General features: G+C 43.5%; 1 protein-coding gene across 1 annotated transcript in view; it reads right to left on the bottom strand.

The window, feature by feature from the left end:
- DGKQ (diacylglycerol kinase theta) overlaps window positions 1-27269 on the bottom strand; it is a 100892-nt gene that overhangs the window by 25472 nt on the left and 48151 nt on the right. Inside the window, exons 8-15 of the mRNA XM_076362166.1 lie at window positions 19015-19115; window positions 17246-17469; window positions 16319-16409; window positions 7837-7891; window positions 6622-6683; window positions 6212-6362; window positions 5310-5348; window positions 3501-3616 (exon numbers count right to left, since the gene is read on the bottom strand). Coding sequence (XP_076218281.1) covers window positions 3501-3616; window positions 5310-5348; window positions 6212-6362; window positions 6622-6683; window positions 7837-7891; window positions 16319-16409; window positions 17246-17469; window positions 19015-19115 — 839 coding nt within the window. The remainder of the gene's footprint in view (window positions 1-3500; window positions 3617-5309; window positions 5349-6211; window positions 6363-6621; window positions 6684-7836; window positions 7892-16318; window positions 16410-17245; window positions 17470-19014; window positions 19116-27269) is intronic.

Genomic DNA, 27269 nt, shown 5'->3' with positions numbered 1-27269 from the left:
ACAAGGGTAGCACTCTTATGCTGCAGATATTTTTTTTTAAATCCCTTAATAAAGCCCCAGTGGGGACGTACGAATTAGTTTGTTACTGGGCAGAATGGGATGTGTGACTCACAGCCTAAGGACTCCCTTCCCCCTTTAGCCCTGGCTTCAGTGCTCTGCTTGAGGAGTGAAATCTGCAGAGGGGTTTTGTGTTGGCTGGCGTTCAGGAAGGAATTTATTGCTCTTTTTTTAGAGACAGCTGAAGGAGGCCGTGTGATTTAGACACTGACAGTCACTGTGACTTGCTTAATTTGTCAGGATTAGCACAACGCAGCTTCAGGCTGGGGCAAGATATTTATTATCCATGCTAATCCCCTTCTCTTGAGTGTACTGTATAATCACATCTCACGGTGAAGCACAGCAAGGCATTCTGTGCCACAGGCCTGCCAGCACAACCACCTCAGCACATCTTCCAGGGTGGTGGGCTGTCTCCAGGAACTGCATACATCTATTAGCGGCAAGTAAAATTCAACACTTTCAAGCAGGCTGTCTGCAGCATCTCCCATGCGCAAGGACTCACGACGCCCCAAGCACAAACTTCCTCCACCCTGCCCAGAAAGGAATCATTGCATCTGATGAGGAATGATGTGCAAGGTGTCTCAACGTAACTGGAGCAGCAGCTTGGTCAACACAGCAGGAGCTCGAGCCTTTTCTTTACTTTTTGGGGAACTGCAGCAGCGGAAGAAGGGTGGAAAGTAACCTTTCATGGTGTTTTGGCTAGGAGGGTCATTAAACTATCGTGCTCTTAAGTTGGACACATTTGTGTGAGGAATTAGTGGAATGAATGAAATGAAGAGTTTCACCCATTTGGGAAACTCCCACATCTTTTTCTACTACTCTTAAGGAACCTAAATACACGTCAGAGGGCACTCCAATGGTAAGTGGCATTAGTGATAAAGCCACAAAAACTTGTCACCTTTGTTTATTGGTCTCATACAACTCTCTGTTGATTTCCTTGTTTGCCAGTACTGCAAAAGGAGTTCTGGTAAATTAGCTTTCTATTCAAAGATTCAGCCCTGCAATGTCTTTCACCTTGACAAGCTACCAAAGAGCAATACCAAACTGCCCCTTCAGGTCCTTACACACAGCAGCCAAACAGCTTTGTAAGAGACTGTATTTTTTTCACACTCCAATGAAGAGAGTATTTTCATTTATTTGAATATTGTGAAATGAAAAAGTGTTTAATTAAATTCTTAAAGGCCCGAGATCATGAAACAGCAGAACAGATCAACACATCTGATCACACTAATTGCTTGACTTTCTAATAAGCAGTTAGTGCAAACTAATTCTGCATTCAAACTTTTCAGTAATGATAACAAGAGGATGAATTCCTTCTGGCAAACCTGACCATGCCAGACTAGAACTGGGCCTCCTCCTTAGAAGGTATATCAGATACAGAGTAAGCAAATCTCACCCTCAGGAAAATGAAGGACTAGCAACCTGCTAACCACCAATTTACTTCTGTGCTTTTACTGACTTTTAAGAAGGGTTGTTTTGTTTGTTTGTTTAAGTTGCAATTTGGAAAAATCATTCATTAACCAAAACACTGTGGCCTTTGTTTTATCACCCATTCTTCTTCTAAGACTACACATTAGCCCTTCATTCCCAATTTCTTTGTATTTCACCCACAAGAGGAATGTCAAACACAGCATAAATTTAATATTCTGCTCAGTTCCTGTATAAGTATTTCCTGGTGCTGTATTTAAATGGTCACATATATAAAGTATAAACAAAGTCTAATAGTATCATAGGATAAAAGAATAATCTAGGTTGGAAAGTACCTCAGGAGATCATCTAGTCCAACTGCTACCCACAGTAGGGTCTACAATCACTCATTAGTTTATCCTGGGTAATTAGTGAATGGCGTAAGCTGGGTGGCCAAAGCACATATGCACAACACTTGAAATATTATTTAGATTAACTCTTGGCTCATTTCAGTGAGACAACGAAAAATAAACAATACATGCTGAAATGGAAACAAAATGTATGTGCACATGTACAACCCCTCTCTCCTTCTTACATATTAGAAATTAATCCCTGGCAGTCCCCTGAACTGGAGTTTCTAAAAAATATCTTGCATCAGATACCAGATAGCATTATCTGTATTTTCCTGGCATCAAGAAGTTCACTTCAAACATATCTAGTGTCAGAAAACCAGACACACGTAATCAACAGAGTGGAGTATGTTCAACTTCACACTGTGCACCAAACCTAGGCTCATAATGCATTTGCCTGAAAACCACTGAAAACAAGCATCCAAAAGCAGTCCCACCTTCATGCTGCCTTCTGTTTCCGATAACAGGAACTCTGAAACCTAGTTTGGATGAGAGGGGATGTTGGTTTCTAAGGATCTCACAAAACAAAATGCCTATGCATGCATAAGGACAAGGCGCTCACTTTTTTTGGAGGGGGGATAGTTTTTAATCTTGCCAATTTCATTAAGCACTGCCACTAGTATCTGCTTATATAAAAAAATAATTTTCCTTCAGAAAACTTTGACAGGCATAGGACTCCTTAAATGGTAAAAGCAGGCATGTAAGTATGCAACTATGGCTATTGCACTTGAGACCCTCCCATTTAAAGCTGTTTCATAGTTCCCACTAATTATGTATTTTTTTAAATTTTCAACCTTCTGTGAAGTTCTAAGAAGTCAAACCAAGACCCTCACTTTCCTGGCCATAATGCAACTCCAGAAAGACAGTCACTGCAAGAGACACAACAGCTCAGCAGAAAGTAGCTATGGCTACACTCTCTTTTGGACAGAACCTACATCATCCTGGTTAAAAATCACTTTGCTCCATAAACCATTTCCCTCTTTTCACCCTGAATCTGCTTTGTTAACGTGGAACCTATTATTAAACCAACTAATTCATAGGAAAGTGATTTGTAACCATAAAAATTAGTAAATCAGAATTGACCCTGAATTTGTGAAATTACTCTTTCAAAAGACTGTTTTCCTCTGAAACCCACAATACAGCATTTAAACAAGGTCAAACTCCCTCTGCTATGGGGAAATGAAGATACTGTAAATGTGAAGATTAGCAGTAGTACTTTACTTCATGGTTAGCAAGGAAACATTTAGTGCCCCAAAAAAAGTTGTAAGCATTTTAAGACACGCCAACTAAAACTAAAACCCCACCTAACGTTTTGATCATTGAGAGAAATAAAGAGGAAAAAAAAAAATTGTTTTTCTCCCCTTTATAGTTGTATAGTTATGCAGTTGTATAGTTGTGTAGTTATTCCTGACAAGTCAACAGTAACAGAAGTGACTTAACTCACAGAATTATATCATATACATGAAGTACAAGCTCTCAAGTATTTCTTTTAATCACGCTACTTGCAGAAACTCACTGTATGGCTCCTTTGAATAAAATGTATTTTCATTTACTTCCAGCAGAAAAAGTCTTAAGGTAGTTGTTTTTCTTTTAAAGACATATTTTAAATTCAAACCCTTCTCTTACCGTAACTTCAGGAATCACCACGGCATTCAGAGGCTTGTCATTGACAGTTGTATCTTTAACTAGCATATATATTCTTTCAGCTTCAGAAAAGCATGATATTTCGAGTACAACAGCACCTGTAAAGAGGCATCAGAACTATTTTTGTATTTTCTATTATTATTAGGAAATCAGTATCATCGTATCACAGCAAAAATTTACTCAGTTTACTCAGGACATTATTCAGTAAAAGTTACTCTGCAACACTTGTGGTGTGCAGAGTGTATCAGCGAATTGGGCTCTTTTGGTTTTTAAGCCTTCCTTCATACCCCCAAACACACCCCAGATTTTTGTTAAAGCAAAGCAGTTCGAGGACAAAAAGAACTGCAGCACAGAACTGATGCATATTTAAAGACTTCCTTTGGGCTTCGGAAGTATGGCCTATTTCCATACTCTTTATCATAACTAACAGGCTGTTCTCATCATGTAAAAGTGACAAAGGTATCAGGTTTCATTTTGTATCTCATTATTAAAAATCCAGTAGTTCCATTCATTGACAATATCTCAGCAAGAACTATTACAAGCAAAGATTTGGTTTGAGAATCAATTTAAGATCTTTATGTCGGCTTAGGTCCTGTATGGGGAAGTTAGGGAAAAAGGGAAAACAAAAGGAAAAACAAAAGAAAATAAAATACTGACAAGTTAGTTTGAATTAAGATACTTAGTGAGGAGGAAAACAGGGCAGGACAAGATCAAAGTGCATAACAGACAGCATATGAGATGTAAGCTGGTAACACAACCTGGCTGCAATCAAAAGTGAGAGCCAGGAAGTTACCAGAAACAAAAAAAAAATACTCAGAAAGTAAAAAACCACAAAGAACAATAAAAATCACATACAAGCAGAAACATCTAAAAAACACATGCAGGTAGACTTGGTTAAATGAAGCTGTGACATGGGAAGAGTATCACAAAAACAACTATTCTCCATTGACAAATATGAAAAAGAGAAGGCACATCTGAAAGCTTTATGGTTTTCCTTATGAAAAGTCAGTATTAACTACCCATGTGGAGATGGCAAATGCACAAAGGAAGCACGCATCAGTCTTCAAAACCACGCTATAGAAAGATTCATTTAGTGGTCATGTGAAAGTTAAGTTTGCCAAAGGACGTGAAACATCTTGGACATGGACACCTAAACATACAAAAGATAAATTCCACACTTTTAAGTTTTACCAAACGCAGATTCCCACCTGACCACTGCACTAAAGCTGCACAGAGCCACTGCTGCTCCAGCTCTCAGAAGCCTCATGGCTTCTCCGACCTCGCTGAAATAAAATTCGTACAGCAAAAGCAAAGCAACAGCTCAAAGGATGAACACAGAGATGAATGTACTGATTTTCTTCAGACTTCCAGCCACTGAACCCCCACTTGACACTGTGCTAAGAAACAGTGCCTGTGAAACAATCCCATCAAGTTCAAAAGCAGTACCAAATTTTAGTATTGTAGAAGTCAAAATAGAGAGAGAGCACTTGAAGGGTTTTTAACAGTTCAGTGGTGTTAAGACTATTCAGTTGAAGGGCAACTTCAAAACTCATTTTTATGATGAAATATTACCACTTTCTGGTACACGAGGCATGAAGCCAACCTTTTTTTTTTTTTTTAATAAGGTGACACTAATCCACTGCTCGTCATAAATACAACGTGTTACATTTTATCTGAAGGGCTTTTTGCTTATGCAGTAAGACTAACATACTCTGAGCGTAGAGACTCTAGTATTAGGCTACAGTTTTGAAAATAGACATTGTTTGCAAGACTAAAAATCTTAATGCTTACCTTGTGCTTGATAAACATGACTCACAGATACTACATTTGCTGCAAAGGGTAAAAATATAAACACATAAAACCTTGGGTACATTTAGAGTAAATATTTAAAATATTTTTTAAAGTTACATAAATATAATATAAATAAATATTAAAAGTTATACAAATATAGGGAGAACCTCCAGCTAATACTTTCCCTCTCCTAAGTTTACTTTGCAAGTTAGAAAAGCTAAACTGATTTTCAAAAAAGGTGACTATGAATTCTTTCTGGCATTTAAAGTTTCATTCCTCTTGAACTTACATAAAAAATTGGGAAAAATGCTTCGTTTCCTGAAACAAAAAGCATGACCCATTCCTGACACTGTTTATAGAACACGTTGGTTGAGAGAGTATTATGAAAAATCAATTACACTTCTTTGAAAAAGAAAAATAAGTTCTTTTCACTGAGTGCTTGTCCATATGTGGGTGCACACACTGCTCATACTCCTCTGTGACCAGGCACAGAGCTCATGAACAACATGGAGGACAGCCCACGCAAAAAATGTCAGAGGTTAATAAAGGCGAGGCACACTGATGCACAGGGAATTAAACTGCACTACCATAATTTGAATGGTGTAAGGTATGTACGGTTCACTTCTAAAAAGTGATGCTTTTTCACTAAAAAAAAATGGTGTGGTCACATAACTCAAGTAATGTAATAATAATTCTGTGAATAATGAGCTGTCACATCTCTCATGCAACCATGAACATGTTAAAATGAATAAAAAAAGCCCCCTGTTAGAGTACAAGGCAGACTGATTTTTCAAGTAAGGTCAGAAAAAGTTAAGAAAAAAAATAATAAAAAGGAACAATAAATGCTACTACATTTTATTCTATACAAATGAATATATCTCAAAATGCACCTGTTTACTTACTTTTGATAGCTAATTCATCTTTGAGAATATTTGTGTATTCTTCAGGGGAAAGCTGAGGTGGAAGGCCACCAACAAATAAATTTACTCGTACAATGGATTTATTGTTTTCCACAATGTAAAATCTTGTTTGATTCATCTGACGTATTGAAGTCTACCAAAATAAAGAAAAATAAATGATATGACATTTGACAAAAAGATATTGTAAAACAAAATCCCAAATAGTTCTGAACTTAGCAAACCAGTCCTCTACGCCTAGAGAATATCATGAACAGAAACAAACTTCAGTCTAAGCACTTAGCTTCTCTACAGATGAGCCAGCTGGGGAGGTAACTGATTACATACTTTTTCTGTAAAAAAAGGGGACTCCCTGCTTGCTATAAAAAAGGATCATGTTTCTTTTTCAGATTTACCTTTCTTATGTCCTTGAGTCTGTTAAGAATCAGTTCCTGATCGTCCAAGACCATGCGCTGAACTAGAGACAGCAAGAACATTAATCATGTTTGAAAGCACTGTAAGTTATTATCAGGCTCAATTAAACAAAAAAAAAAAAACACCAAAAAATTTTAGGGAAAATTCACAACTCTGCATACAGCTAACATTAACATAAAGGACCATGCAGACCTGGACTACTCATTATTTAACAGAAAAACCACATAGGTGCTTTGAACAGTCTGATTTTGTTTACAGTTCTTCAACACCACCCCCCTTTAAAAAAAGGCAGAAACAGCTTGAAGCTACTCAAAAGACAAGCACTACTTTGGTAACAAGCTAACTGACAGAAGACTTTAAAACTACATTCCCTGACAACTATAGTAATAACAAACTTCTGTATTTTATTAAAACAATTGTAATAACTTCCAGCTAAAGCAAGGTTGTAAATGATGCTTTAAAACAGAGCACCAGAAACCAACCAAGGTAAGACATTCACAAGGCTACAATAACCTTCTAAAACAACTTACTGATAATGCTTGCAAAGAAAGCAAAGTATCAGGCCAGTATTTGAACTACAAAGATATTTACTCAGGTGTGGCCAGACTACTTCAGTGGCTTTATTTCTCTCTCCATGCAGCCTTACAAATAATGAAGCACAAAGGGATGTGAACTTGGAGAACACCAGTTCAGCCCCTGCAGGATCACAAACCTCTTGAGCAATGCTCGGACTGTGTATTTCTGTACTTCATAATGCACTGGCATTTCCTTGGACTATCAAGGATTCAAATTTGCTCTTGTTCGGGGACAGTGTCAGGGGGGAAAGAGGAGAGAAGGAAGGGAGACAACTGAACTTTACAATTAATCTTTACTAAATAACTGCAGTTAAGAAAATTATGTCAGTTAAAAGGCAGCTCGCCAAAACAGGGCTCTTTGCCAAAGTGTCAATACCCACCAGAAACCGCTAATAAACCTTTATGTGATGATGAAGAAAGAGAAGGGAATCATACTCCCACAGGACACACAAGACCGAAAAGAACCAACATCACTTTTGATTAAGTATTTCAACACGATGGTGAAGTTTCATTTGTGAAAGCATTTATTGTAAAAAATTAACTGTGGCTGTGGTAAAAGGGAAAAAAAAAAGCTAGAAGATCAGTTACAGATGTGCCTTTGGCCAATGCTCCTTCACTTACCTTGCTTACTGCCCATAAGCACTTCCACCAATTTGAAATTCTGGAGGCACTCCGTCTGACAAAAGATGCAACATGTAAATGTAGTTTCTGAATGAAATATAATTTTGCCAGATGTTTATGTTAAAGTTATGTTATACACTGCATACACAGAGCATGGAAAATTAAACATTTTTAAATCAACCACGATGTTCTTCCCCTAACCCACTCCTCCCGAGCCAGGAATAATCTTCACTGTACACACTCAGCCTCCCACACACAGCATCAGGCTCCCGTGCCCTTAACTACGTTGACATCCTCGCAGCCCCATGGTGAAGGAGCACCTGTAAAGCACGGTTAACTCTACTCCCCTTCAGTGACCACCAGGATCACTAGGATATTTCCAGAGTGTCCTTCCAGAGAAAAAATGCAGGACTGGGAATGAACCTGCTCTTTGAGAAGATGGCCCAGGAACCAGGCTTGGCAAAAACAGGCTGACTGGTCCCCATCTCCTGGGCACTCCACCGGCACTGATGGAACAAAACCCTCTTCCTATGTACCACAGTCCCTTCTCCAAACTACACTGCCAGGGACCATCCAAGTCCCTCGCAGCTGGACGAGAAAAGCTGGCACAGCCAGGAGCTGAACCACTTACTAGGATTATTGCAACCCTGGAAACACATGACACTCAGGACTGAGGAAGTCTCTTAATTTTTGGCCTTGAGACTCAGAGGACAAATGATCTTGCTTTACATGTCATGAACAGGGGTGTTAAAAACCTCAACTGCCTACATTTGCTTTGCCTGAAATTTGATGAGAGCGACTTGGAGAGGATCTTCAGCATAGGCAAATTCTGGATATTAAGAAGAGATTTCCTGTATGTGCATCTTCATACAGAAAAAGGAGAAAACCCTTTAAAAAACTATCAATATCAAAGAAATTGCAATTGAGCCAAGGAATTAAGTCTCTTACAACATAAAACTAGCTTCCCAAATACAGAGATGTGAAGATCTTTCCCAGAGTACCCGACTATCCTGTTTGACAGTTGCTTTTTTTAAATGAGACAAGACTTCAGACAAGACTTTCCAAGTTTTGTTAAAAGGTCCACAGCACTTGAGGAAAAGGACTGAAATCAAATCCTGGAACCATCCTATGGCGCAAAATTAGCTGCATGCACTACATAGCTATGTACACCTAGCCAGAAATCTACAGTTATCACCTACTGCAGATAGCTAGCCACATGCATATTCCTATGTACCCTGTAAATAACCACAAAAGGCGGTGGGCACCCTCTGTGAGCATGGCTGTTCCCTGGAGCTGCTGGTGTGCTCACAAGCCCCAACTGCTGCATGAGATGTGCACACTATAGCTTCATGCCTCCACACGTGTCTGACTGAGACTGCCAGTGCCCTGGCACACTTGCAAGTTCTACTACCATGTTTCCTAAAAGTCATGCTATCTTGGCACCAACTATAAGACAGACAGGCAAACCAAACAGAGATCATCTTCCAAGGAAAACACGTGCATCTACAAGATTACAAGATGTATCTAATCATTTCCAGTGAGGTGGGAAGGAATGCAGATGGTAAAGAACGTGGGTGCCATTCAGCCTTGAGTCCTTCCTTGTAGTCCTTGAGGACTACAGAGATGCTGTTCACCACTGTACGGACAAAATTCATGTGGCCAAATACTCAATTAGAGTTCAAGCTGGCCAGCACTGTGAAGGACAACAAAAAGGGCTTTTTAAAATAAGTTAACAGCAAAAGAAGGGTCAGAAATAACATTGATCTGTTACTTGATGAGGTCGGGCACCTCACAAATAGGGACGTAGACAAAGCGAAGACATTTAAGGTTGTCTTCACCTCTGTCTTCAACACTGACAATGGGCCCTGGGACCGCCAGAGCCCTGTGTTGGAGGACCATGACTGGGGGGATGATAAACTCCCAGCCAACCCTGAACTTGTTCAAGACTTGCTGCTCCAGCTGGATGTGCATAAATCTATGGGGCCTGATAGGATTCATCCCAAGGTATTGAAAGAGCTGGTCGATGTCATTGCGGGACTTCTCTCCATTATTTTTCAACGGTCTTGGGAGTTTGGAGAGGTCCCAGTCAACTGGAAGCTGGCAAATGTCCCAAATTTTCAAGAAGGGTAAGAAGGAAGACCCTGGTCATTACAGGCCTGTCAGTCTCACTTCAGTGCCTGGTAAAATTATGGAGAAGGTTATTCTGGGAGGTATTGAAAAACACTTGAGAGACAACGCAGTCATTGGTCATAGCCAGCACAGGTTCATAAGGGTAATGTCCTGCTTAACCAACTTTCCTTTTATGACAAGGTCACCCATATAGTTGACCAAGGGAAGCCAGTGGATGTGGTGGTTTTGGATTTTAGCAAAGCTTTTGACACTGTCTCTCACAGTATCCTTCTGGACAAAATGTCCATCACGCAGCTAGACAAGTCCAATATGTTGGCTGAACAATTGCCTGACGGGTTGGGCTCAAAGGGTTATAGTAAATGGTGGCCACTCACCAGTGGGGTTCCCCAGGGTTCAATTTTAGGGCCAGTCCTCTTTTTGTTTTTATAAATGATCTGGACGCAAGAATTGAATGCACGTTAAGTAAGTGTGCAGAGGTGACCAGCTCCGGTGCAGGCATGTCCTGCAGTGGAGCGGCAGATTGTGGCATACACCGCAATGGGGGGTTTCCTGAGCTGGGGAACCCAGAGGGGAGTGCAGAGACCCGCCGGGAGCTGGCAGCTCTCACAAGGGCAGCTGACAAGGCATGGGAGGCACCAAGAGTAATGGCTGCCACCCCCCATTCCCACTAAAGGCAGCCCCAGGGAGCGCTAGCGACCAGAGTGCTGCGACCAGGACAGGCAAACAGGGCGTGGCGCATCAGCTAGGGCGTGGCGCGGCAGTTTGCGTGGCAGTTCGCGAGGGAGGGCACGCAGGGACGGCGCCTCTTCGAAGGAGAGACATTCCATGGGCCAAGTGGGGGACTCAGGCACAGGTCAAGGGCACTCATCCTACCTGACCCTCAAGGCAGAACGGTGACCACTTGTCTGAGGGTAAAGGCCGCGGCTCCAGCTGGGTGGTCTGCACCATCCACCCCAGCAGCGGCCGATGCCTCTACGCAGACAGAACTGCTGAAGGGAGAGGCTGCGGTGCAGACGTCAGGCTGCAGGGAGTGCCTAGACCTCTCTCCTGGGGTAGGGACAGGCGGCAGACCTGCCTGCAAAAGGTGTGCCCAGGTCAAGGACCTCCTGCAGCCAGTGGCTGAGCTGCAGGAGGCGGTGAGACAACAGGGAGGCAGAGAAGGAGCTAGATAGCTGGTTCCAAGCGCAGTCTGCAGTGGACCCGCATCCCATGGCCAAACAGCCAAAAACTCCCCCACCAGCACACGCAGAAGGGAGCGAGGGGGCCAATAATGCAGAAGAATGGACAGTTGCAAAGGCAAGGACCAGCAGGAGGAAGAGACTTCCCCTGAAGCCTGAGGTGCCCTTGCAGAACTGCTTCACCGCTCTGCAGGCCAAAGAGGAAAGTCCTGTCACACCAGGAGAAGCGCTGGAGCTGAGTAATGCAGCCCCATCTGCCCCCCGTGTAACAACCAGCGCCACTAAAGAAAGGCGATGGGTGATAGCAGTAGGCGACTCTCTTCTGAGAGGTGCGGAGGCACCATTTGATGAACAGATGCACTCTCTAGAGAGGTGAGCTGCTTACCGGGGGCTCACATCAGGGATGTCACCGAGAGGCTACCAAGCATCGTACAGTCCAGTGACTATTATCCACTGCTGCTGTTTCATGCAGGCAGCAGTGACACAGCCAGGAGCAATCTGAGGACTATGAAGAAGGACTACAGAGCCCTGGGAGCAGCAGTAAGGGACTCAGGAGCGCAGGTAGTTTTTTTCATCAATCCTGCCGGTCCAAGGGAAGGGGGTTGAAAGGGCCAGTCGAATCTGGTGAGTCAGAAATGGTTACAGGACTGGTGCCACAGCCAGGGGTTCGGCTACTTAGACCATGAGACTCGCTTTGAGAAACCTGGTCTACTGGGGGCTGACAGGGTCCATCTGTCAGAGAAGGGGAAGAGCATCTTCAGCCATAGGCTTGCCAAGCTGGTGAAGAGGGCTTTAAACTAGAGATGCTGGGGGAGGGGAACCTCAATCCATCCCACTCCTACCAGTTTGATGCCAGGGCCAGCAACAGATGCCCAGAGCCTGGAGAAGGATCACAGGTCAGCAGGAGAGCACCTGAAGAGCAGCACAAAGGAACTCCAGCAGCACGAAGGAACTCCAGCCAGTAAGACAGCTTCATCGGGGGCCCAACTTAAATGCCTCTGTGCAAACGCACGTAGCATGGGGAATAAACAAGAGGAGTTAGAGGCATGAGCACACCTGCAGGGCTACGACCTTATTGGCATCATGGAGATGTGGTGGGATGGCTTCTATGATTGGAGTGTTGGAATGGAGGGATGCAGGCTCTTTAGGAAGGACAGGCAGGGGAGACAAGGAAGGGGTGTCACCCTCTATGTCAATGACCAGCTGGAGTGCATGGAGCTCTGCCTGGGGATGGATGAGGAGCCAACCGAGAGCTTATGGCTCAGAATTAAAGGGAAGGCAGAAGACAGGTGACATTACGGTGGGGGTCTGCTACAGGCCACCTGACCAGGAAGACCGAACGGATGAGGCCCTCTACAGACAGATAGGAGCAGCCTCATGCTCACAAGCCCTGGTCCTCATGGGGGGACTTCAACCAGCCCGACATCTGTTGGAGGGACAACATGGCAGGGCATAAGCAATCTGGGAGGTTCCTGGAATGCGTCGTTGATAACCTCCTTCTCCAAGTGGTAGAGGAGCAAACAAGGAGAGGTGCTGTGCTGGACCTTGTTCTCACCAACAAGGAGGGGCTGGTGGGGAATGTGAAGCTCAAGGGCAGCCTGGGCTGCAGTGACCATGAAATGGTGGAGTTCAAGATCCTTAGGGCACCGAGGAGGGCGCACAGCAAGCTCACTACCCTGGACTTCAGGAGAGCAGGCTTTGGCCTCTTCAGGGATCTCCTTGGCAGAGTGCCATGGGACAAAGCCCTGGAGGGAAGAGGGGCCCAAGAAAGCTGGGTAATATTCAGGGATCACCTCCTCCAAGCTCAGGAGCGATGCACCCCAATAAAAAGGAAGTCAGGCAAAAACGCCAGGAGGCCTGCATGGATGAACAAGGAGCTCCTGGACAAACTCCAACACAAAAAGGAAGCCTACAGAGGGTGGCAGCAAGGACAGGTAGCCTGGGAGGAATACAGAGAAATTGTCCGAGCAGCCAGGGATCAGGTTAGGAAAGCTAAAGCCCTGATAGAATTCAGTCTGGCCAGGGACATCAAGGGCAACAAGAAAAGCTTCTATGGGTATGTCGGGGATAAAAGGAAGACGAGGGAAAATGTGGGCCCTCTCTGGAATGAAACGGGAGACCTGATTACCCAGGATACGGAGAAGGCGGAGGTACTCAATGACTTTTTTGCCTCGATCTTCACCAGCAAGTGCTTGAGCCTCACTGCCCAAGCCGCAGAAGGCAAAGGCGGGGACTGAGAGAATGAAGAGCCGCCCACTGTGGGAGAACATCAGGTTCGAGACCATCTAAGGAACCTGAAGGTGCACAAGTCCATGGGACCTCATGAGATCCACCCGCGGGTCCTGAAGGAACTGGCGGATGAAGTTGCTAAGCCACTATGCATTGTATTTGAGAAGTCGTGGCAGTCCGGTGAAGTTCCCAGTGACTGGAAAAAGGGAAACATAACCCCCATTTTTAAAACAGGAAAAAAGGAAGACCCAGGGAACTACAGGCCAGTCAGTCTCACCTCTGTGCCTGGGAAGATCATGGAACAGATCCTCCTGGAAGCTATGCTAAGGCACATGGAGGACAGGGAGGCGATTCGAGACAGCCAGCATGGCTTCACCAAGGGCAAGTCCTGCCTGACTAACCTAGTGGCCTTCTGTGATGGAGTGACGACCTCAGTGGACATGGGAAGGGCTACAGATGTCATCTGTCTGGACCTCTGTAAGGCCTTTGACACGGTCCCCCACAACAGCCTTCTCTCTAAACTGGAGAGGTATGGATTTGATGGGTGGACTGTCCGGTGGGTGAGGAATTGGTTGGATGGTCGCATCCAGAGGGTAGTGGTCAACGGCTCAATGTCCAGATGGAGACTGGTGATGAGTGGTGTCCTGCAGGGGTCCGTATAGGGACCAGTACTGTTTAATATCTTCATCAATGACATAGACAGTGGGATCGAGTGCACCCTCAGCAAATTTGCAGATGACACCAAGCTGAGGGGTGTGGTTGACACACCAGAGGGACGGGATGCCATCCAGAGGGACCTGGACAGGCTCGAGAAGTGGGCCCACGTGAACCTCATGAAGTTCAACAAGGCCAAGTGCAAGGCCCTGCACCTGAGTCGGGGCAACCCCCGGTATCAATACAGGCTGGGGGATGAAGGGATTGAGAGCAGCCCTGCCGAGAAGGACTTGGGGGTACTGGTGCATGAAAAGCTGGACATGAGCCAGCAATGTGCGCTCGCAGCCCGGAAGGCCAATTGTGTCCTGGGCTGCATCAAAAGAAGGGTGGCCAGCAGGTCGAGGGAGGGGATTCTGCCCCTCTACTCTGCTCTGGTGAGACCCCACCTGGGGTACTGCGTCCAGCTCTGGAGCCCTCAGCATAAGAAAGACACGGACCTGTTGGAGCGGGTCCAGAAGAGGGCCCCAAAAATGATCAGGGGGATGGAACACCTCTCCTGTGAAGAAAGGCTGAGAGCGTTGGGGTTGTTCAGCCTAGAGAAGAGAAGGCTTTGGGGAGACCTTATTGCAGCCTATCAGTACTTAAAGGGGGCTTATAAAAAAGATGGGGGCAAACTTTTTAGCAGGGCCTGTTGCGACAGGACAAGGGGGAATGGCTTTAAACTAAAGGGGGGTAGATTTAGACTGGATAGAAGGAAGAAATTTTTTATGCTGAGGGTGGTGAAACACTGGCACAGGTTGCCCAGAGAGGTGGTGGATGCCCCATCTCTGGAAACATTCAAGGTCAGGTTGGATGGGGCTCTGAGCAACCTGGTCTAGTTGAAGATGTCCCTGCCCACGGCAGGGGGGTTGGACTAGATGACCTTTAGAGGTCCCTTCCAACCCAAACTATTCTATGATGATTGTATGATTCTAAGTTTGCCAATGATACTAAACTAGGAGGAGCTGTGGACTCCCTTGACGGTAGGGAGGCCTTACTGAGAGATCTTGATAGGCTAAAGAGCTGGGCAATCACCAACTGTATGAAACTGAACAAGAGCAAGTGCTGGATTCTCCAGCTGGGACAGGGTAATCCTGGTTATAAATACAAATTGAGGGATGAGAGGCTGGAGAGCAGCCCTGCAGAAAGAGATCTTGAGGTTTGGGTTGATGGCAAGTTGGATATGAGTCAACAGCGTGCCCTGGCAGACAAAAGGGCCAAGTGTGTCCTGGGGTGCATCAAGCACAGCATAGCTAGCTGGTCAAGGGAGGTGATTGTCCCACTCTACACTGCTCTGGTGCGGCCCCACCTCAAGTACTGTGTGCAGTTTTGGGCGCCTCAATATAAGAAGGACATCAAACTATCAGAGTGTGTCTAGAGAAGGGCGACCAAGATGGTGAAAGGTCTAGAGGGCAAGACTTACAAGGAGTGGCTGAGGTCACTTGGTTTGTTCAGCTTGGAAAAGAGAAGGCTGACGGGCAAGCTCATCGCAGTCTCCAACTTCCCCAAGGGGGGCAGCAGAGGGGGAGCTGCTGATCTCCTCTCTCTGGTGACCAGCGACAGGACACAAGGAAATGGGATGAAACTGTGCCAGGGGAAGTTCAGATTGGACATTAGGAAAAGGTTCTTCACTGAGAGAGTGATCGGTCGCTGGAACAGGCTCCCAAGGGAAGTGGTCACAGCACCAAGCCTGTCAGAGTTCAAGGAGCGTCTGGACGATGCTCTTAGTCATACGGTTTATTTTTAGGTAGTCCTGCGAGGAGCAGGGAGTTGGACTCAATGATCCTTATGGGTTCCTTCCAACTTGAGATATTCTATGATTCTATGATTTCCTTTGCAGAGCAGCACAAAGAAGTAGGAGACAAGCATGATCATCCTAACAGTGACTGCCAGTTTCCCAACAAGGTAAGATTAGCACTGTAGTTACATACAAATGTATTTTAAATATCTCAAGACATAAACAACCAGAAAAAATATACTGCACACCAAGAATCATTGTGTTCATACAAGTAAACCTGCTTGACCCAGAAAGACTGATGGCAACTTCCAGTATGGAGCAACCAGGTCTACCATCAGGACTGCAGAAAGTTTTGAGCATCATACCAGTCACAAGAGATCATCTACCAAACATTAATGACATCCACATTAACTGTGAATGGACTGATTATAATTTTTCTAAACAGAAAAACATACGCATCCCACTTCAGGGTCACTCAGGTGGTATATGGACATGCTTATGACCTTTTGTTTACCTGCCTTCCAAGTAATGGAAGCACTTCTTTGATCACAGTCTGCGTAGTGCTATCCTTATTTACTCGTAGAGAAACATATGCCATTCCCACTCTAAAGAGAAAAGAAATACTTATTTTAGGACAATCATTTGACCTATCCTGTGTGTACCCTTCTTACCTAAGTGGCAAATTTTCTATGGGGGTAGGCTGAAATTTCTATTTGTTGAAGGAAGTTGTTCACTGAGGCTCATGGCAGATGCAGTATTAGCCCCATAGACAAGCAAAGACTTTCATCTCAAGGAACTGGTCATCACAATTGTAGCACTGCAGATTGGCTTCTTCCTATACACAAAATTACCTGCAAGTCTTTCATAAAATTTGGCAATATAGTTGCATGAGTAAAATGAACAAATGTTTAAATTTTATCCCACTGCTCTTAAGAAATGAATAGGTCACCAGCCACTCTTGTTTCCACTGCTAAATATGCTTAAAACGTATATTGTCTCAGTGGTAAATGGAACAGAATTTTTTTCCTTTTTTTCCCTCCTATACTCACATCAGAAGTTACACTGAATTCTTCCTACTTAATATTTCTTCCAAAAAAACATCAAGCTTTCAAGTGACATGTATGTCATCATTTGTTTACAGATGCAGTTAATGTGAAGTTGCACCTTCTTGGCCAAACGCACAATAATAGAACTACACAAGTCGCACAGTATGTTCCATGCATGTAAAGAAACCCACAAGCACGTTTCCAGGCATGGAAATGAATAATATGTATATTACTCATTCAGAAAAATAAACAGAAGAATCCTGAAATACAGAAGAAGAAACTACATTCTCTGTTACACTTGTGCAACTTCAATAACTGAAACACACCGGGCTAGACTACAGAGGACAAATATAGCCAAGCAGGATAACCTTGTGATAAAGGAGGAAAACACTCACTTCAGCCAGGCAGGATAAATTCTGATCACTTCCTCGTCCTTTGGTTTGGCTCTGATGATCCAAGCTTCAGGAACGGATTCTCGGAATACTGAGCCCAAGTTACTGTCCTCTGCAGCATCGTTCCTGTTGATAACATCATCAGACAGCAGCGCCTGCTGCGTAAAGGTCTGAAGCTCATACTCCTGCTGGTCATCAATTATGTAGTATGCCCTCAAAGCAGCCTCCTACAACACAGCAAGATAAATTAACATTTTCTTGAAAAGACACCGTTAATACCTGTATAGCCAGACACCGTTAATAACTGTATAGTCATAGACATTTATAAACACCTTACTTATGGAACCAACCTTTAATGCGCGTTTTAAGTGCAGAACAGTGGATGAACAGCAATGGCAAAAAAACAAAACAAGGGTGAAGTTTTGAAAACAAATTTTAGTGGAAGATACAAAAAGAAAACTTGAGATATCGATGGACTTGAACACAGCCCACAGTATTTCTGTCAAGTTATAGTCATTTTAACTCCATAGATCAAACGTAAAAATTCAGTACCAATAAAGCTACACTCACTGCATGCAAAATTTACGCCAGAAGGAAAATGGTAAATTACACTTGATTGTGCCCAACTCTGCATATTCAATCTTCTTACACTAAGGGGATGCTGAAAATCAGTGAGCTTCTCAGCCACAAGGCTGCCCTGAACCCACACACCTATGAAGAGGAAAGGTAAAGGCTGTCCTTGGAAGATGCAAGCAATCACAGAATTCTACATCCATTACTGGCCCACGCCTGCAGCACCTCTGCTAACACAGATGCTGCAGTGAATACAGCCCAGTAAGTCACTTATGAGAACTGATATTAACCTGCTCTGGTATAATAAGCAGCAGCCTTATAAAATGTGCTTGAAAGGCAAGTAGCACTCCTAAATAAAAGTGTTTTCAGCACTGTACACAATGTTCCTTGAATATCTTTGACATGCAGAACACTATAAACCATTTTCAAAATTCCTGTTGATTTTGAGTACAATATCAGGATAAAAATGTTAATGAGTGGTAGGTTTAAATTGTCAAAATTCTGATGTAATAAATTCTCCAGACTCCTGTGCCAAGTCCTTTATGACTTTAGTCCCCACCATGCTCAATTCTACTGTGCACCACCCCATATCCCCTCTGGGCTTCATTTCTGCACAGCATGGGGTCTCTGCCCAGCCCAGTAAATTAAGATCTGTGCAGAACATTTGATTTAGTACTGAGTCAAGTTTCCACCCCAGATGGAGCACTGGAAAAGCTAGGGAGTGGCCACTATGTGGTCAATAATTCATTACTTTCACAGCCAAGGAGTGGAGGTAACTATGGCATGCTTCAGTCTTCAAAGCTGATTAACTGAAGTGCAACAGTGGTGGCTGTCCAGGATAACCGTCAAACCACTAAATGCTATAGTAGAGGAGCAAGATCTAAGGAGCTCATTATCCAGTATTGCTCACATCAGTAAAATCAGACTTCAGTGTCACACAGGGAAGGAGAATGACTGCTTAACATGTGATATGCTGTGGTCCCCATTATGCTATAGATATGTAGGCCACCACTTCTTCAGATGCTCTAAAATAAGAGCACCACGTGAAGAAGTCAAATTACATTGTGATATTATAGTTCATTTACAGATTTTGTTCCTGTTGAGTTACATTTGTAAAACTGTTAGCTTTTGACTATTGTAATATACATTCATATGCCTCTTTATCACACTGGAATATTGACCTTCACCAGATATCTTACCACAACTTCTTCATTTTTTGCAATCCTTGGAACTGAAATCAGTCGAAATTGATTGCGTTTCACTGCATCATTCCCATCAAATATCTTTAATGTTTGTTTACCTGAATGGAAACAATTATTGTATTTCAATAACACACCCCTCAAATCATAAAGCTACCTGAATAGGAAGCATATAATGGAACTATTAAAAACCTGCTTTTAACTCACTGAACTGTTTCTTCATCACAAGCTTTGAGGCTGAATCTTTTCATTTTTGTTTTGTTACTATTAATTTAAAACGGGTACATTCGCGGAGGAAAGCGTGAAAAGTATTTCAAGTAATCATAGTTTTATCCTGGCTTTTGATATAACTGTTTATATATAACTATACTGCTTATGTTATCACTTCTTCATCCTTACCATTCAAGACTGCATTTATTACTGGGGAGTTCAACAGATTGAAAACCAAGACAGAGTGCCATCACCTTCAGAACAGCTCCCAAAGCACTGCCAGTTCTGAGAGCATCCTTCCAAAGAAAGTCCTTAAAATAGCTGGTTAACTGTACAGACGACAGGAGAAAATACTGGAACAGTAGGAAAGCTAGAAGAAAGAAGGTAGAGCAAATGAAGAACTACAACCCTTTGCTGTGTTTCATTTCACTAAAGCCTTATCAAATCCGTGCTCAAACCATGGAGCACAGGTTGTTGCACAGACAGCTCTGAAAGGGTGAAGAGTTAAGGATTTCAGGTTCACCCTTCACAAAGATGAGTTAAGACTCAGTTTGGTACAGCCCACTGTATGACAAAGTTTCTCTCTTATTTAAGTGACTATTTTAAAAGCAAGGTTGCAGGAGGCACACAAGGAGGAACAAGGAGCTCCTGACTTAACTCTGCCGTCAAAAGCACACGCACAAGAGGCAGAAGCAGAGTTGGGTGAGGTGGAAGGAATATAGAGGCACTGTCCAAACATGCAGGGATGGGCTTAGGAAAGCTAAAGCCCATATGGAGCGGATTCTGGCAAGGGACGTGAAGGGCAACAGGAAAGGTTTCTACAGGCACGTCATCAGCAAAAGGATGACTAGGGAAAATGTGGGTCTGCTGGGGAATGGCAACGGGGACCTGGACTTAAAGGACATGGAGAAGGCTGAGGCACCGATTGCCGCCTTTGCCTCGGTCTTTACTGGTAAGACCGGCCATCAGCAATCCCAAGGCTCCTGAGACCAGTGGGAAAGTGCGGGGCAAGGAAGACTTACCCTCAGTGGGGGAGGATTAGGCTAGGGAACGTTTAAACAAACTGGACGTGCACAAGTCCATGGGTCTATTGCAATGCACCCACGGGTGCTGAGGGAGCTGGCTGATGTTGCAAGACCACTCCCGATTATCTTGGAAAGGTCGTGGTGGTTTGTGGGAGGTTCCTGAGGACTGGAAGAAAGCAAGTATCAGCTGTACCTTCAGGAAGGGTGGGAAGGAAGATCTGAGGAACTGCAGGCTGATCAGCCTGACCTCGATCTCTGGGAAGGTGATTGAGCAACTAATCCTGGAAACCATTTTTAAACATATTAAGGAGTGGAAGTAGTCAGCACAGACCTATCAATGGAAATCACACTTAACCAACGTGGTAGCTTTCTATGATGAGAGAGCTGGCTGGGTGGATAAGGGAAGAGCATTGGATGTTGTTTTTATTTACTTTAGTAAGGCTTTTGACACTGTCTCCCTTAACAGCCTCATAGACAAATGGATGAAGTACAGACTAGGTAAGTGGAGAGAGAGGTGGACTGAAAACTGGCTATACTGCTGTGTTCAAAGGGTTGTCTACAGAAGAATGAAGTCCAGCTGTAGGCCAGTCACCAGTGGAGTACTCTTGTAAGTTGATACTGGGGCAAACAGTGTTTAGCCTCTTCACTGATGACCTAGTTGATGAGACAGAGTACATCCTCAGCACGTTTGCAGAGGACACAAGACTGGGAGGAGTGCTTGAGACACCAGATGGGCATGCTGCCATTCAGAGAGACCTTGACAGGCTGGAGAAATGGGCCACCAGGAACCTCATGAAGTTCAACACAGTGAAATGCCAAGCCCTGCACCTGGACAGGAATAACCCAGGCAGAGGTCTGACTGGCTGGAAAGCAGCTTGGCAGAGATACCCTGGGAGTCCTGGTGGACATCAAGCTTACCGTAAGCCAGCAACGTGCCCTTACAGCAAAGATAGCCAACAGCATCCTGGGCTGCATTAGTAACAGCATCGCCAGTAGGTTGATAGAGATAATTATTCCCCCTCTACTTAGCCTTGCTGAGACCTCATCGGGAGAGCTGTGCCCAGTCCTGGGCTCTTCAGTACAAGAAAGACATGGATGTACTGGAGCAAATGCAGGGAGGGCCCATGAAGACGATGGTGGGACTGGAGTATCTCTCATATGAGGAGAGGCTGAGAGAGCTGGGAGTGTTCATGCTGGAGAATGAAGGATCGCAGGGGGAGGGGGGATGTTTTATGTACATGTATAAGTAAATAATAGGAGGCTGTAAAGGTGAACAGACAAGAGGCAATGGGCACAAATTGAAACACAAGAAATTACATTTAAACCTAAGGAAAAAAAAAAAACAACTTTTCTACTATGAGACTGGAAGAGGTTGTCCAGGGAGGGCTTTGAGGTCTCCATCCTCAGAGACAGTAAAAATCCGACTAGACATGACCCTGAGCAAACTGCTCTGATTGACCCTGCTTGAACACGGGGTTGGCCTAGATAATCTCCATACTGCCCCCAACCCCAGCCATGCTGTGACTGTGAAGGGAAGCCTGTACAAGGGATGCTTGTAGAAAGACAGACAGACAGACAGACAGACAGACAGACAGACAGACAGACAGACAGACAGACAGACAGACAGACAGAAAGACAGACAGAAAGACAGACAGAAAGACAGACAGAAAGACAGACAGAAAGACAGACAGAAAGACAGACAGAAAGACAGACAGAAAGACAGACAGAATAAGTAAGATCATAGAATAGTTTGGGTTGGAAGGGACCTTCAAAGATCATGTAGTCCAAACACCCTGCCATGGACATGAGTATCTTTCACTAGATCGGGTTGCTCAAAGCCCTGTCCAACCTGGCCTTGAACACTTCCAATGATGGGGCATCCACAACTTCTCTGGGCAATCTGTTCCAGTGTCTCACCACTCTCATCATAAAAAATTTCTTTCTTATGTCCAACCTAAATCTATCATCTTTCAGTTTAAAACAGTTGCCCCTGGTCCTGTCACTACAGGCCGTGGTAAAAAGTCTCTCTAGATCTTTCTTATATGCTCCTACTTTTCAAATATGAAAAGTAGTATTACCAGGTGGATTTGGCTTTTCAGTTTTCCAATTATCAACTTAGTGGTTGTGTCTGTTGTCTTTTTTTTTTTTTGTCACAATATAAGGAACATTTAAATATCATCAACTCTCACTTCTAAAGTATCCTTGAAACTCTATTGCCATTGCATTGAGACTATAGCACACGTCAGAAAGTGATCCACTCCTTTAAACCCTGGATTAAACATGAGAAAAAGTGAAATTCTTTTAGAAACAGATTTCTGTCAGAGTGATCTCCATGGTGACTTTAGCATAGACAAATTTTAACCAAAAGACACACTGTGTCCTGGGTGACCTTCTTTAGGGCTAACACAACTTGAGAAAACACTGCAAACGCTGGTTACTGACAGCACAGCCAATGTTCTGAGTATGAACTTTCACAACATTATCAAAATCTCTACTGTTTTCTCTAGCAATCCAGAGGGTAGACAACCATCTGAGAATAAAAACACTCATCCAAGTTTTTGTACTTGTTTTCATTCGAACTGCCTTTGTAGTCTGCTCTCTTAGATACTAGCTGGCCTGAAAGAATCCCTAGCAATTTTAACTGGACTTTTTTTAATGATCTCTCCACTTCTTAAAACCTGCCAAATGTTGCAAAAAGTAGGCTTCACTCTTAAAAAAAACTGGTTTCAAGGAGGAGTTTAGATCTACAGACCAGTAGTAATGTCCTATGCTCAAGTAAGTTCCTTAGCTAAATATACAGTATGCTCAGCCCTGCTTTCCTTACGGTAATCTGGCTATCCATCATACAAAACAAGCTCCATTTATCAGTGAAAAGTCACGTTTAACTTTGTCACTGTCCTCCTCACAGGGGTCACTTTTACTGCAACCTGATGAAAGATGGCTTTCGTGCACATGAGCTTCTGGAGACACATTAACAAAAGAACAAACAGCTACTTACTTGACCACAACTAGTCATCCAGAAAAACACCTCCAACTAATTTAAGTGTACATCCACAACATGAAAGTTAAGGGGTGTCTTATGCCAGTCTGATTTGCCTAACTAGCCTTGGAAAGAAGCTTGACTATAATCACTTTTAAAGTTAGACAAAGCTCTTTCTCCCTCCTGTTCCAATTTTTAAATATTAGAAAATGACCCAGTTATAGAAGTGAAGTCTACACACCACTATTTAGTATAAAAAAATCTTGCTAATATAGAACAGATGCACATAACAAATTTCGGTATTTAAAGGAGTTACTGCCTGTTTTATAATATTGACACGTCACTGCCGAATGTCTTTTATTTTTTCCTGTTGCATCAGACTACACAGTATCAGGACTTTCTCCTGAAAAATACATTACTTTTTTTCTTATCATGGGATACTGAGCTGAAAAAGCCCTGTTCTTCATGCTTATGCTTTTCAAGAGGAAAACAACTACAAAAAGGTCAACTCCAGGCATAATTTACCACACTACGGAGTTTGACTTCGGAGGCTAAGATACCAAGTTTTCCTGGGAGAAGGATAAACAGCATTTGATGAATCCAAAGTTCATGTCCTTTGACTTCCAAATCCCCACAGACAGGACATAGCTTCCGAAAAGACTTATGTGCGGCTTGTGGCAGAGATAGAAAAATGATATAGTCCTGAATGTTTTTGCCACTGAAGAAAGCTAGAGGCCTACACCAAACATATTGGTGGAATTTACTCTTAAAAGACTAAATTCTAGCAACACTGCTTACCAAAAACCATTCTTCCCAACAAAACTTGTGCTATCCACATGCTTTCTGCTCTCCTTCTCTAGTCACTGCCTCTTCAAATTACAACAGTGTGGACTACCAAATTTTGGTTTATTTCAGTATTACCTTTCACAACCTACAAGGCAGCAATAAAGCACGTAAGAACTGTGTATTTTTTTCTTGTATTGGTCTTGAAGAGGGTCTTTCAGAATCCCATATTCTTCCTTTCTCTAGCTGTTCCTCTTCCAGGAGAGTCATTTGCAGATGTGTCACTTCTCTGAACTTGTTTTCATGAGCAGCTCAAATCCCCCTAGTTCTAAGACAGTTTTAAAGCACAAGGCTGTGTTTATAGCCATCCTCCCATACTGATAGCCACCTCTTCACCCTTCTCCTCCAGGGGGGTTTTTAGAACTTCTCCAAGCATCTACTGTATGTATCACCACTACCAACTGGTATGAGACATTAAGGATGAGGGGGGAAGGGATTCAAGGAACAAGAGAGGGACAGGCAGACTGAAAGGGAACCATGCCAAAGGGGCAGCAACACTGGGGAGTAAATGTTGTGCTTGGGGAAGGAGGAGAACTGGGAGAGACAAGTTGGGGAAGAGTACAAAACACAACCTGGTGAGAAGTGAGAACAATAGTGGGCAATATCAAGTGTCAGAAAAGGCAGATGAAGGGGGTTGAGGTAGGAGAGGAAAGGAGGATATGCACAATGGGGAAAGGAAGCAAAAGAAAAGTAACGTGTGATTTTTCAGAATTTTTTCATTTTTTCATTTGTTCTTTTCCTAGTAGGTTACAGGCAATTCAGCCAAGAAAAGGAAATACACAATCTCTTCCAGCACCTAAGCCACTAGTTCATTCAACACAGTTGAGCGTAATCCTCTTTTTCAAAATATCTTCAAATGCAGGTGAAGCAAACTGTCTTGGGGGAAAAAAACGTTTTCAGCATTACACCAGGTACAGCAATTCAACTTGTAAATGACTATCTCTTGAAGTACCACTGAACAGAAGCTTTTGTGAGGAAAGAAGCTGAGGACATGGAGAAGCAACATCCCTCAACCACTATCTATGATGCATAAGACTTAAATCTTCTAACTTTACACTTCACTCAACAAGCCTACTACGATAGCAAAGAAACAAAAGGGAATGCAGACCACTAATTCAAATTTTCTTCCAGTATTAATCTACAGACTTTGCATCCTTTCCTATTGGCTTCTTTCCTATGGAAAAGCATGTATTTACAAGTCAATATTATTCAATTTGTTCTGACTTGTTTTCACTGTTTTTAAAAATATGCATCTGTAAAACGTGGAGAGCTGGAATTAAGAAAGGCTACAATATTCTGGAATATAATTCAGCTCAGACACTCCTGAGGGAGAGCACAGTAACATCCTAAAAGATGTGGCAGATGTACTGAGTCAACACACAGAAGCTAATGAGCAGCTCACTCTTGACCCATATTACACAAATGGTATTATCTAGAGACAGGTGGAAGAGGTCCAGCACGCTATAACCGTGCCCCTCTCATGTTTAATTTGATAGGTCATGACTCCCCACACACAGAGAGGCACAGAAGCACAACAGCTGGCAGATGAACCCCAATAACTTTGTCAGAGAAGTTATCAAAGAAGCCATGTCCTGCCCTGATGCAAGGCATCAGCCCCACGGGCTGGGGGTGGCACGCACCAGGTGAGTCTGCAGGAGAAGCTCTGTGGGTCACCTCACCAACTGAGGAGGTCACTCAGGGTGCGGGGCTCTATGAGATGCATGGGAAGAGCATTCTGGGATTGTACAAGAGTTGTTAGGGGATGTTTAGTGGAGGAACCAAAGGCAGGGGAAGGGAGGGATCAAGGCGGTTTGGGGAGGAACAAGTATGTGAAAATAGAGGCATAAGGAGATAAAAGAAGCTGGTTGCATGTAAAGAGGTTGCTGGTTGGTGCGCCTACCTGGCCATGCCCTGCACCTGATCAGTACAGTCTGTCCTGTCTTCTCATTAAATGCTATTTCTAACTCTTTTTGTGGGTGTGGTTTCCACTATTCTGCATGCATGTGTGCATATGGGTTCCTGCAACTGAAGCAGGGCTGCAGGTCACTGTGACCCACGTGTCCATGGTGCCAGCAACCAGAGTGATAGCTGTTTTGTGAGCACCAGCAAACATCAGGCTGGGCTTACTGGCACACAAGGGTAAGTGGCCTGGGAGCCACGTGTGCATGCATCTCTGAGTGAGGCACCTGGCAGAGAAGACTACTGGAGAGGCCAGGAGGTCCAGGATGACTCCTAGATAGACTGGGGGCTGGGGGTCCACCGAGAGACCTAGGCGGGGAGGGGGGGTGTGTGTGCATATACATATGCACACAGCCACACATGCATGTACATATATACATATATATGTATCAGAATACATACACATATACACACAGACATTCCCACTAACAGACCTTCATCCTGCTCAGCCACAGAGGGGACAGGATGCTGCAGCAGCTTCACCTCTACTGGGGTACCAGATTTGGAGACCCTTAACACCATTAAACTAAAGCTTTCAAACATTTCCTCTTTTTTTTTTTTGTGAAAGCCTTGTTTTTAAAGAGACATTAGAATCACTCCCTACCTATTGAGCTTTCTAAATTATAGCCAAGTTACTGGCCTTTACATTGACTTCTATTTTGTGCAAATGCATTAAGAGGAAGCAATTTGTTTTAATGCCACTGTTCTATTTAAAACACAAGTAGCTATTCTTTACATGAGTCTTGAAAATGTACCATCTACTGCTGCTTTCTCCAGTCCACAGACGGACACTGTATAGGAACAAAAGACATTAAAGTTTGTATCCTGCCCCCAATTTTCCTATCTTTTTTCCTTCTTTTGGGAAGGCTGTCTAAAGCTGAACTGTTCTGTACTAGTACTTTTAACCAATCCAGTTGAAATATCTGGATATGTAATTTGCTCTCTTTGACAGTCAGGAGTAAGGGAAATAGCCTTAGTTGGTGAAGTATAAAAGTCCTGACACTCAACCACTACGTCACTTAAACCACTGGAAAAAGTGAAAGTTTCTTAGATAAACCGCAGTTAGTCAGAGCCTGGTCACATAATAAGGGAGTATGGTGGTAGATCATAACTTCCAGTCATTAAGAGACACTATCTTCAAATTTTAAGGAGTGAAATAAGAGCATGCTTGAGATCACTTCTGTAACTGAGTTAATTATTTACTGAGCTGGATTTTTTAAAAATCCAAAAAGCATTTG

The sequence above is a fragment of the Aptenodytes patagonicus genome, chromosome Z (assembly GCF_965638725.1).
Source record: "Aptenodytes patagonicus chromosome Z, bAptPat1.pri.cur, whole genome shotgun sequence".
NCBI classification, from domain to species: Eukaryota; Metazoa; Chordata; class Aves; order Sphenisciformes; family Spheniscidae; genus Aptenodytes; species Aptenodytes patagonicus.
Note: the sequence above shows the minus strand (reverse complement) of the source record. Positions and strands in the feature narration are given on the sequence as shown.